General features: G+C 34.7%; 1 protein-coding gene across 4 annotated transcripts in view; it reads left to right on the forward strand.

Moving 5' to 3' along the window:
- Positions 1–531: 531 nt before the first annotated feature.
- Positions 532–13,962, forward strand: part of Ptp10d (Protein tyrosine phosphatase 10D) — a 36,834-nt gene continuing 23,403 nt past the window's right edge. For 2 of the 4 annotated variants that reach the window (XM_070295442.1, XM_070295444.1), the window contains exons 1-2: positions 532–943; positions 1,213–4,325. In XM_070295442.1, the coding sequence (XP_070151543.1) occupies positions 4,242–4,325 (84 nt within the window). In that variant the 5' untranslated portion in view covers positions 532–943; positions 1,213–4,241. The remainder of the gene's footprint in view (positions 944–1,212; positions 4,326–13,962) is intronic. The other 2 variants (XM_070295443.1, XM_070295445.1) reach the window with 1 other exon arrangement.

Below are 13,962 nucleotides of genomic sequence, written 5' to 3' on the forward strand. Positions count from 1 at the left end.
CGCATTTTCGATACTATTACTGACAGTGACAGATGGTTGAGCTGTTATTTTGCTACTTGTCAAGCTGCTATCGAGCAAGGTGCTTATAAATCATCTATAAAGAAACAGAACGTTAGAAAGTTGGCAGCACTTTTTATAATAATTATGCTTTTATGTTACAGGTAAAAGCGAAATAAATTTTCCAGGGAATAGGCCAAATACCTACGTAGCTTTATTGATTTTTTCATCCCTTGTCGTTCCTCCACGGAATTAAACACGCATTATTACAGATTCTAACAGTGACAGTTGCCTATAACAGGGCGCTAATTACACTAACCACGTTTCTGACTTCGAGACTCGCAGAGAACTACCTGCGTAGGTGTGGGAAAGCAACGATTTCTATGAATAAAGGTGGTAGACACCGACGAGATGTGCCTATGGGTGTGTGTGTGTGTGTGTGCGCACGCGTACGTGTGTCAGGTGGCGACTGTCGCTTCAGGAGCAACGTTGTGGAGGGCAAAGGCCGGGGGAACGCAAAGGGCGAAGTGTGGCGAGGGTTGAGGGAGGATATAGCAAGAGATGCTGGTAGAGAGGAAGAAACAGGAGGTGGCAGAGAGATGTACGCGTGTGGTCGTTAGTTTATACGCGTGTATAAGTAAGCTCGTTCTATTCGTACGAGCGAGCGAGGGGATGCGAATGTGTGTTAGTGTTTTACCTTACTGCGGGAACATGTCAGGGAAGGGCAGGGAATGACGTGTTACCCGGCGAAAAAGAAGATATAAAAGAAGACGCGAGAGATGCGTCAACATGGATGTGAGATTACAGACGCCACGTTCGGGATTTCGAACTCCGTGGAGAGAGACGTCGCATCCATTTAAATGTCATTGCATGGAATTGACAGATCCTTTCCTTCTATCATTTCATGTGACACGTGGGCAATACGTTTCGGCGTTACATCTATTACGTAAATATATCGTTTGCGTTTTGATAAATAAGTTTTTCATAAAACTACATTGCGAGAGAATTCTTCATTGTTTTATAAATTTCTCAGCTGAAATAGTAATTATATAATATGACACCATTTAGACATTGAACAATCAACGTTTTTTGATATTTCTTTTTGAACAAATATATTTTTTTTTTACCTTTTTAAAAAGTCTTTTAAGGATACTGTATTGCGTTCATCTACTTTAACACTTTTACTACTGACATATTCGTATGTTTTTTTTTTAGATATTATTATTAGCAGTACAGGAAGGGAATATAAGAAAAAGATAATTGTCAGCAAATTATTTGACAGTTGTAGGAAATGAAATTAAATGTATTCGTAGCAAATACAATGAGTTGTTTGTACTGAGATTCACAAATAATTCATTCATTATCTCGTTTGCAACTTGATTTATCTTACGCCATAGCTACGTTACTGGGCTCACCGGCACACAACTATATAACACTCGTCTGTATATCACACTCGTACACATCATGTACGTGTACACAATATACATGACAAGAGCAAGCAAGAGGGAAAGAGAGAAGGAAAGCTCGACAGTCGGTGGGAGTCCGAGGCAGCGGATGCAGTAGTGATGGCGGCTGCGTTGGATGTTTAGCCTGGGCAGGCCAGGTCGGAGGAGAGAAGGAGGCGGACGAAGCAGGTGGGAGAGAGAAAGAGCCAGGTCGGAATGGAAAAACAGCCAGGTTGCCCGACGAGGTGGCAGGGGTGAGTTGGCGAGGCAGGGAACGGCTTAGCCTGGCGCTGCCTCGATTGTAGCCACGAACGGAGTGTTGAGAGAGCAACCGAGAGTCCCGTTGGCCATGGTGATCACCCGCACCGGGTGAGGCATCATGAAAGCGAGCCAGTCGACCGAGTGCACCTACGGCCGTACGAAAGCACGCTGAACGCTTCGCTTGCTCTCCCGATTCTTTCTCACCGACCTCGCGCCTCCATCCAATTTCTCGAGCTCGACATTGACACACGCGGAGACCTCTCAGGGACCTGCCCAGGTGTTTATCAGAATCTCAGGATGATAGAGATGACAGACAGATTAGTAGCAGTTTTACCGATGAACGAGATCGCGAGTTTGACGGATGTTGTTTCTCTTGTTAAAAATTCGTGATTTGGGGCGTTGAAGGTGGAGCACGACTAGTGTCCTTGCTGTTTAACGATTGATCGATATCACGCGATATCAAAGGAAAGACTCACCTTGTGCGTTTATAGAAAGTTGGTGTTGTTTTACGGTGTTTATTGGAAACCCGAGTCCTTCTCCGATTTAAATAAAAAGGTCTAGAGAGCGGCAAGGACAATGGCATCGAAATAACGCTCAGATGCGCGCTTCTTTGTTAAGGAAGAATGAGTATTTCTATTCGACATTGCTCACATTTCTCATAGGGATTCTTGACGGATCATTCAAGATAATTTCGTGTCATTGACTTGACGTTTCGCGCCATAAATGTTCTCACGACTAATGCCTCGCACGTGAGTTGCAATAGAATAACGTAAGAAGTTTCTTCTGTAACTGGACGTATGAAATAGCAGAACAATTTAATCTACTCATAATCCGGCCATAACTTATATTCCGCGTCGTGTTCCGTCGTAAGTTTGAACTCGTAATATTTCTTTTCAATGACATTAGATAGAAGCAAGATACCAGAGATATCTAGATACATGTACAAATATGGTATAAAAGACTATTAACTTAAAAATCTTATTATTAAATGACAATTAAATATCAGCGCCATAATACGAAAACAAGGATCGCCTTTTTTGGACAAAATCACACGTTTCCGATCATCGAGCAATCTCGCAGCTATTTCCAATGTTTTGTGAAGCTTGCTTCGTTACCTCATTGTTGTCATATTGACCGCGCCGGAGGGTGCCACCCCTGCAGTTCGTTATTCCGTTCCACATATTGGAGTACTCAAGTTGCAAAGTAACGAAGGGAGGAAAATAATCGAGTCCAGAGGAATAGTCGATATCATGCTCCGTTTTATGAATAGACAAATGCCATGAGAAAAGGAAATGCAAAAGAAAACTAATTAAATAAATATATATAAGTAGAAATAAGAGAAAAGGGAGTAATTTATATAATCGCCTTTTCTCCTTTTCGATTCAATTCTCGCTACATACGTTAATATAAGATCTCTTTACGTTACTTCAAGAATAACGTGAAGGAAAACAAAGCTGTTTGGTCTTTGAATGAGCGAAGGGACCGGTATTCCGTTGAACAACATGAAGAGAGGCAGAATGAAAAGATGCGAATACGATACGCGTAAGAAGTAAAATAAAGGCAGCTATTATTCGGCTAATATAATTATATCAATTGCTTCAACATTAGATAGATTAAAATATAGAAAGAAGTTTTACAATAAGAGTGATAAATATGAAATATAAAATATGAAAAGTAATACATGAGAGTATATTAGAAAATATATTATCTGTATATGTATAATGTATACGTGTATCAAATTACTGTCCGCTTCTTAAAATCATTTTACACAAAGAAAACACACGATAATCAAAATTAATCAGGCAAAATTCCATAAAATATATATTTGAAAAATAAAAAAAAAAAATAAATGCAAGTAACGAAGCCGAGGCCACTTCAATTTGGCGCAAGAGTTCTGCGACTAGCATGTCGAATTTATGAAAAGTGAGCGCTAAGATATAGGAAAACGATTTATATCGACCCGTTAAAAATTTACATAACACTCCCCGGGACACCTGACATAGTGGATGCGCCGGATTCGAGTGGTGGGAGGGGGAGGAGGAGGAGGAGGAGGAGGAGAGCCCAAGGACTAAAAGCGGCGATTTTCGAGGTTCCCGTGTCAACTGAATCATTGTTTCGAACTCGTTATAACGCGTGTATCTTTAGTCAGAAGACTCGACGCCACGCGGTTCCCCGGCTGATATGGCAGCCGTTATTCCTACCACCGCGATTCCACGACTCCTCCACCATCGTCGCCGTCACTACGTCCGTGACCGGCGTAGCTGTCAAACGACCGAACAGGTGTTACCGCGAGGTGCCCGGAGTGGGATACGCGATTTCTTGTGATACTACACGCGCGGCGCGACTACGAAGAAGTGAGTCCCAGTGAGTCGTCGATCGATCGATGTGACACGCACATTCCTCGCGCATTCCTCGTTACTTAATCGAAGGTGTATTCGTGGGAATCAATTACGTGACGTGCCAGTGAGTGTCTCGGTGGACCAAGAACAGTTGTTTCCGAAAGACAAGGATTTCGGAGTAAATTTATATTTATCAAAGATGACGCGCCACGAAGTCTCCTGTCCGCAACCGATATCCAAATTCAGCGGCATCCTCCCGCTGTTGCTGATTCTTTTAACCGAGGTGAGTGTTAATTACATGGATCTAGGACACGCGGATAGAGTGTCGTTCTATGCTAGAGATGTGGGTATTATCGGGAAGGACGTCTATCGCGGAATGAATTACATTGTGGAGATTGACATGCTAATCGTAAGAAAGCAGTGTTAATTTGCCTTTGTTTATATAAATATCGAAAAAGGATAATATTATTTATTTTCAATTCAAAAATTTTCATTAATTTTCTGCTTCTTTATAAAGAATAAAACAATTGTAGATGACCAACTTTGTAATTTGTCAGGTCAATAATTTTATTATCACTTGAATTTTTAATAATATGTTTAGCATACAAATTTTACGATTGTTTTATAGCTTGGATTATCGCTTATCTATGCTATCAATTTATTTAGAATTTATCGAGGTTTTTGGATTATTGCATTAAGCTTCTGTTCTTACTATCTCTAGCAAGGGCGTGGAATGGCTAGGCAGTGATCTCGATCTAAGACATTCCTTTCTCGAATGTTTTTTTACATTGAAATGCGCGTACATTAAAGCATTCTTCAGACAAACACGTCTAGTACCATAAACTCGCAAATTTAAATTTATGATGCAGATATGCTAATCCAGTTCATGCTAATCAGCAAATCGCTTTGCGAACTGAATAAATAGCTGTAAATAAAAGTCGACATAAAGAGAAATTAAAAAAAAAAAAAAAAATGTTTCCCTTCTTATTAAGCGTAACTAATCATAATTATATATTAAAGACAACAAATATGCAAATATGATTTTCGTGTGACATTTTGGTTTGATAAGATTTGAACATCACGTCGGATTTTATTTATTTGTTCAATGAGATTTTTTTTTAAAGGAGGAAATTACATATCTCGGTATATCGGGAAGTAGAGTTGAACGTATAATTTCAATACTAGAGAAAATTGTGCCTCTGTGATATACTGGAGTCAGAGTTTGAGTTGTGGTCAATCGATTGGTGAAGGGGAACGCGACCGACATCCAGTCTTCTTTGCTCGATGGAATCGTGTCTGGACATTGCGAAACTCGCCTGACTTTCTCAACTGCGTTGCTTTGAATGCCGATGTCTGTTGGCTCCTGTATCTTCCTGTCGTTGAATGTTCAAATAGTGTGTTAGTGTTATTAAAATAAATCTATGTCACTTATTATATATATATATTTTTTTTTAAACAAAGAATTCTTCAATTTAACAAAGTAATTGATTTTCCAATGATAAATTAAGTATTCCATTATCTATTATCTAAATGTTTTTTTTTTTTTTCTAAATGCTATTTGTTGATTGAGTCATCATTTCTTTACAAATATTAATCACGTGCGCGTAACAGACGCAAATGGGAGGTTAAAGAGAATTTTTTATATAAACAAAATATATAAATAATATTTTAAAAATAAAAGATTTTAGTACTTTTTCATGCGTGACAGATTCAGTCGGACATCAGACAACGTATCGCTTTAGATTTAAAATTGTATTTGCCGTGGATAATCAAACAGATTAGTTTGCTGAGATCATTTGCCGAATCATTAGACCGCGAATTGCGAGATTTTCCTCTCCTTCGAGGAGAGAGGAGAAGGAAGTGCGAAGCAAAAATCTGCCTTTCCGGGTAATTTAAATATTTAACACACTAGAGAGTGCGAGGATTACATATTACGTGTAATTACGTAAACAAGTTTTTTTTTTATCATTTTCTCTGATTGAAACTAATGATTTTGATATACGATAATCGGACGGGAGCGACATGCATTGCGGGAATATTTCTCTCGCAGAACAATACGCGGAAGTGATAATCACAGTAATTTGTCTATATAAGAAGTTAATTTTTTTATGACTTACTATTAGACATTTATAACATTTCTAAGTATTGTGTATTAAACAATTAATACTAAGTTTTTGCAACTATGTTATGCTATGGTAAAATTTCGGAGAATATACATGTATATATATATTGTAAAAAGAAATCAAAAGAAATGGCTCCAGTAACGCTTTCTTCGCTAATTTAGACTTGATTTTTCCCTAGTAAAAATGCCGAGACATTATTAGTCTCTGTGTAATTAGTGAATAAAGCTAAAGAGATTTTCTCGAGCTAATTATAAATCTGAATATAAATACACATAATAGGACATTCTTCGGTTAATCTAAAATAAATTTAACAAAATCTTAATTCACGTCTTAAGTTAAAAAAAAAAAGATATATAATGATAGAGATTGGAAAATTACGATAACTTATGAATTTCTCGACATCTTTTCTTCGACAAAAATCGATTAAATAAACGAATTAAAAGAACTACAAAGGAATTAAAGAAACATTCGATTTGATTTTTGCTCTGAATATATTATTGAATTTTGGAAATTGTTTGATATTTGACAGATATAAAATAATGTGTTTCTTGGTATAAATGTAAATGTAATAATCTTTTTTTTTTTTAATGTAACAAACAGCATCTTTGGCGTGAAAAAATAATTGCATTCTTTAAAAATGATAATACTTGGAGGAAGCTTGCAAAAAATGAAAACTAGTTGGATTATGATTTATCGATCAAAGGAAAGTTTTGTTCGCGAAAGTACGTCGCGTTACTATCCAACGAAGCTTGTAATAGACAAAATAGATTGTCTGAATGTTTCATGCTCGAAAGAAAGCCAACGCCCATTTCAACGACCCTTATATGATGCTATTGTATACGCGAAATCGATTTTACGTCAATTTCTTCGTCACGGAACATTCTCCATTACCTTAAAGAAATCAAAATTAATTGTATCCTATATCATTAATTCTGATATATTAATCAATCGCAATTATTATCGGATAAATGTTATAACAATCTCATTGCAAAACTAATTGAGCACATGAATCATTTTTGATATAACGAAGCATGAGGAGCATCCAGTTTTAATTATATCTTTAATTATATATCATATAAAATACATATACGCGTAAATCATTAATGTAATATGTTAAATAAGTGTTGCTTTATTTGACCATAGAGAGAGAGAGAGAGAGAGAGAGAATGAATGGTTTAAAGTGATAATTAATCGTAGAGAAGATACGTTGTAATTGGCATCATACACATGCGTTTCGTAAATATGAGAATTTTAATCAACAAGACAACAAGAGCATAAAGTTGTCATTTCAAATATTTGTTAATTAAAATTCTAATTTGGTAAGTCTGATAATTAAATAAAAAAATGAAAAATCAGTGTTACTTTAATTTAAAATTTGATTAATTTTGCAAAAATGCAAAGCTTATCCGGTTCAGAGAAACTTTCAGAGTACATTCTTTGATAAAAAGCATTAATTTTATAAAGTTAAAAATCTTGCCAATTAACAATATAATTAACCATTTTAATATGATAAAATTATTTTATACAATGTAAATAAAGTATTGTATAAATACGCAAAAGAAAGTTGAAATAAAAAGTTGATTAAATTTATAGGTTTCGCAACACTTCCGGTTTCGCACGTGCTCGGCTTCCTGTTTGTAAATCCGCTTACTCTCTGCGGGGGTGCCTCTACATATTTTTGCAATACGGTCAAGTACACCGGATGCTCGTTTGTTTTACATCACTTATCCTCCGCAAAATTTACATCTGCCGGCGTTTTGCGTAAACCAGAGTAAAAGATTTTCTGAACCACTAGATGAGATCATAATTTTCGTTATGCCTATTGGTACATAGATATATATCACTTATCAACGTATCATTTTTTTTTTTTTTGCGAATAAATAACTACATATACATACATACAAATGAGCTCTATATTTTTAGTTTTTATTGAATTATTTTATAATTGAAAATAAGATCTGTGTAGTTTGTAAAAAAATAGGAATTAATAACTAATGCGCTAATCGAACAATTCTCATTAGATAACGATTTGATCGCGTATGACATACTTTAATTAGATTTTTTTTTTCGCACGTTTCTAAGAGGAAGATAGAACCGTGACATTATTGGCCCAGAATTCGAGGCTTATGACCGCGCTATATTAAGCTCTTACTACGGAGACCCTATTCGCCGAATGCCTCGCAAATAGCCGGCGTCGTCACTTTTAAATCGAGCATTACGCTACACATGCGATAAGTTAGGTTGACATATCGTGAGCATGTCGTTGGTTAGACCAAAGACGAACAAAAATATTGCCTCTGGTAGTTTCTATATAATTGAAGTTCTCACAAGTGTGCGATGAAGCCAGCTTTATTCTATCTGAATTATAAAAAAAGAAATGTATTATGCTTTTTTTTTCTTCCCACGAGAACTTCATGCATATTTCGACGATGTGCAAATAATATTAATCGGAATAAGAACGCCATTTGAAATGCTTATATTATGAATCGTCTCATTATTCTGTACATAAAAGTATTACGGTAAGATTATCGAAAACTGAATATTTTATGAGATATTTAATTTTTTATATCGAAAGATGTCAGATTAAAATATAAAATAACTCAGAAAGCACTGAATAAAAAAATAGTTTATTATAGTGTTCTGAAAAGCTCTTGAGGCAAGCTATAAGAATACTAAATAAAAAATGGGGGTTTTCACTTAAGATTTTAAAGTTGACCTTCACATGACCTTCAAATGATTTTCCAAGGTCAAATTATTGTCACCATCTCATGGCCCCTTTGAAGCCACACAACTTTTGTTTGAAATATTTTTCGATTTAACGCAGTGTTTCTGAGATATTTGAGTGGGTCCTTTAAAATGGGACACCCTGTATGTATATATACGATGAAATATTCATTCACGCAACCGAGCGCAATCTCTGTATATACGCTCAGCACATATTATTAAATATAGTTTTAAGTATTGATTATTAATTTCTAAATACATGTAGCGTTTATTAATTTCTAAATACTTTAAATAATAAGATTATGATAATAAAATAAAATAATCATAATAATAGAATAGGAATAATAATGATAAAATAATGATTTAATTTATTGAAAGTTATAATCAAATATAATAAATTTAATATTTTTTTTATTCCGTCACGGATACGACGTACCGGAAACGGCGTCTCGCAAAGGCAAGAACCAGTCGCACGTGGTTGCTCTGCCGAGTGTCAAACGACTTCGGTGAATCGTTCATCCGGATGTATCCGAATATATTCCGGACTAGCCTGGGAAGATACCGGCTGCACGCCGGTGACGAAAATAAAGCAGACGGGAGAAATAAATCACCGTTCACTCTGTCTAACAAAGCAGCATTCGAGGTCTCGCGAGCTTCGATCGCGTCGAGCTGTCGCGAGTGACGTAAAGAATTAAACTCAAGCCAAAGCGAAATTCTTAATATACATATTAACTCGCAGATTACACATAATAAAAATATTTTTATTAATGTATATAAATATAACAAATTAATGGAATTATATTATTTTACTTGAAAAAAAGCGAAACTCACACTTCTATCTAATTTTTTTCCCCTTATTGGATTAGAAATACGAGCTTGTCATTCAGTTTGTTTAACATAAAAAAGCGTGATATAAGTGTAAATACTCCTATTTTAATTTCGAAATGAAAAGAATTGAGACGATTTATTTTAATCTGCACGGGATCTTTTTAACTTGACAAATTCGCAATATTTTTTTCTCGCGGTGTATTGTCTTCTGCACAAGTAAACATCCGCGATTTTATTCATCCGCTTAATATCCGTTTTTCCGCACGTTGTGCCGAGTAATAAAAGACCTGGCATAAAAGACGAAAATAAAAATGATGATGGTGCACCACGTGCGCGGTTCCCTGACGCCGCTGGAAGTAAAAGAAGAGAAATAGCTTGTGGTGGCTTTTTTGGTACATCCTGATACACACTCCTCTCCGTCCCGGATGCATTCGCGCGCGTATACTTGAAGTTTTGCCATCGCTTTCTCATTCTTTCTCCTCGGTGTATCTATCCAAGGATTATTTGGATAAATCGCACAACGCGCTTTCGAGAGGAAAAAAAGAAAAAAAAAAACATATTGACGTCATCCCACTGTCTGCGGCTTACGCATCGTTTTACGCATATTCAAAGATTGCGTCTTAATTAAAGAACGTCATACCTTGCATCCTGCTTCATCCTACATTGATTAATTTTATGCGCGTCGATGTCTAGTAGTCTTCGATTTATATGAGAAATTCCCGAGTTACTTATCTTGCTGCAAAGATAAATGATGTCTATACTCTATACGTAATTAATTCTGTGGCACGCGGATTTCTTATTGTATTTGAATTGAACCTTCATAATATATACAGGAAAGTAATAAAATTACACAGTTATATTGACAATTATTCTGTAGAATGTAAATTAATTAACCTTGGTTTTATATTGTTTATACGGAAAGAAGAAACTGGCATAGAATATGTTGTTTTAATTAGATTTTGTTAATTGTATATCGATAACAATAAAATTCTTAAAAATATTTTGCTTGAAATATTAAAAATAATTTTGTGTTATATAAATTATTTCTGTATAATATTTTAATTATCTTATTCTGCTTTCAAAATAATGTAGTTTGGTCACTTAAAAATATGCAATAATAATAACAATTTCGTCGCAACAGCACATTTTTTTCTCTCTCGGTATAAATATGTTCACGTGATGATTAAAGAAATGCTTTCTTCAACAACATTTAGCACCGATATGCATTAATGCGTTGTGTCGTAATGCGATCTGTCTTGGTATTTGACAGATATATCGAGAAGACACGTGAAAATACAAATTGCGGGAATTTTTATTCGAAAAAAAAGAAGAGATTCGTATGATTATTTTCGATATTGTATTAACAAATTAATTTAAATGTTTTTATGTCGGCTTGCAAGACCATTGCAGTGTTTTCGCGCAACGTATATGCAACGAACATTTCGTAAAATATATAATTAAATTAGATTAAATTTATAAGTGCGATTAATAAGTGATCCTGTTGAATTATTGACACGGTCGCATACATAATGTGAATATTAATAATAAATCTTTGGTAATTAAAATCGGAATTACATATCGTAATGTACACAATAGCGTCTTCTTATTCGTTATTAAATTATTCGTGAATCTTTACATAATATGAAGTTTCTCAATTCAAAGAAGCTTGTTCTCCGGCTAAAAAGAAATTCTTTTTTAGATGTTTCACAATTTGACTTTTAAAAATTTGTAGATATGTGCGTTCCATAAACATTTGGATAATTAAAAATACAGATCGCAACATTATGTCTGAAAAGTGTTTATCACGCGAATTATTAATGTCTCTGAAAAAATGAGATCTTGAACATAATACCTTGAAAAATCTGGCAATATATAAATATTCAACGAGTTGATTCTAATAATAGCAATCCGAATTGTATCCAGTTTATCACGCGCATATACACTAATTTGATAACAGTGTTACTTTAAAGCAAATTTTATCAGCAAATTTTTTACGCGTTTCTCTAAAATTTGCAAATTTTATTATTTGAATTTTATGAAGTTTGGAAAGGCTTTAAGAATATTTGATTATTGAACAATTTATGATTGCCTTGAGAATCGCGTTATGCCATTTGCATTGTTCACAAATAATTATTAAAATTTTCAATATGATAAACAGACTCGTGAGAAAAGAAATATTTGTTGTTGAATTTATGCATAGAATTGTAATATCTTGTAATGGCTTGTAGCGTTTCCATTGAAACGTTAAACGCCAAACTCTCTGTGCTTGCTTGTTTCGAGAATCATCGTATAATTGCGCGAACGATGACGCAAGCCTTAATTGCGCAAAGTTAAAAGTTGCGCGATAAATGCGTTACGGACAGTCGAGAAATAGCGCGCGTTTTATGTCCAAATGAGTTTGCAAGGCAGTATACAGGGTGTCCCATTTTAATCTCCTCATTTTAATAAAAAAATACTTTATTATAGTGTTTTGGAAAGCTCTCGATGTCAGCTACAAGAATACTAAATAAAAAATGGGGATTTCCATTTAAGATTTTAAAGTTGACCTTTACATGACCTTCAAATGATTTTCCAAGGTCAAATAATTGTCACCATCTTATGGTTCCCTCGAAACCAAACAACTTTTGTCTGAAACATTTTTCTCTTCCGGGCTTGGTTTTCGAGATATTTGCCTGAGGAGATTAAAATGCGACACCCTGTATACAACGAAGTATATACATATTCCTTTCTCGATTGAATGCGTTGGAATTTTATTTCGATAGATTGATGCCATATATGTATATCGCGCGGCATATTTTCTACGATAAATAGCTATTACTATATAATCGTAGCTTTAAACATTTATAATGTTTTTTTAAACGTCTTTCTACGTCCCTCGGAGACACTTTCATTATCTCGCTTTGTTTAAAAACTCTTCGTCTTGTTGTCTTACAGTATTATTACAATAGCTGCTTTCAAAACAGCAATGAATATATAAACACCACACTTTCTCTCTTCTCGACTCAGCCAGGTATCCACGTTGTAACAAAGACAAGCATATTAATTTTCGTACTTATATATCTCTATGAAATATATATATATTTTTTTTACATATCTCTATAAAATTTTCGATATGCAGTTTTTGAATCGCGCAGCGAATTCAATAAACAAGACTTCGGAAAGGGAGTATGCAGTGCTATACGCTTTTTTCTTCGCAAATTACGATTCTGCTGACAGAAAGAAAAATTTGAGTATTTATATTATTGCTGTATGTACACGAAATATACATTATTTAACCGAAGACTTTCGCTACGGAAATGAAAACGTCTAAGAGTCTGGCGATCGAGGTAACGATCATCTACAACGTCTGTATCTTGGGTTACGCAATCATCAATCATCTCACGCGCAAGTAACGCTTTTTCATAGCGGGGACTGCACGAAGATTCCAATTATGGTTGAGAAGTTGAAACGAGCATCCGGCAAACAGGAAGCAAGATCATTAAGTGCACGCAGATCTTATCTAGATTCACACTACAGTATGGAATATATCAATACATCATTAGATGCATCGGATTGTTATTAAAAATGCTTGATCATAAGATAAAGATAGAATTTATACAAGTGTCATACATTTTTATCGGAAAACGTGCCTCCTTATACGCTGTCATCAATTTTTTGTTAATCAACATAGTATTGAATAGCTAAGTGACTGACTGACGATGAATAACGTCTGTCAGAAGCGACGATTTATAAATAAATATGATTGCTTTCTTATGTAACTGATGAATAATTCGACAGGTTGTAATTATCTCTGGTAAATCCGTGATTGTCATTTTGCGTAAGATATTTTTCATTGACGATTGAACTTTACGTAGGAACATATAAATAGTCACAGATAAGCCTGAAGTTGTAAGTTTCTTCAATGGGATTCTATTATGTTTCAAGAGTAATCAACGATATTCTTTTATCTACACATAATTATCGATAATTATTTTAAATAATTATCGTATTTATCGCTTACATGTTGTTGATGAGAAATCTAAAAATAAAAAATAAATAAAAGAAAAAAAATATAAATAAATATCGCGATATACGTTGGGATAATACTTGTACAATGCACACGTATGTAAAAATATGATACTGATCGATATATCATTTGCTTCATATGATAGCTTATTTTCAATCTATAATTGCAAATACGTGTCTGACAATTTCTTGCTGACAGGCAATTGCAATTGTTAATTAACGCGTAGTGACATAACATAC

This window comes from Polyergus mexicanus, unplaced genomic scaffold (assembly GCF_030449975.1).
Source record: "Polyergus mexicanus isolate NDT 795.1 unplaced genomic scaffold, iyPolMexi1.0 SCAF_5, whole genome shotgun sequence".
NCBI lineage: Eukaryota > Metazoa > Arthropoda > Insecta > Hymenoptera > Formicidae > Polyergus > Polyergus mexicanus.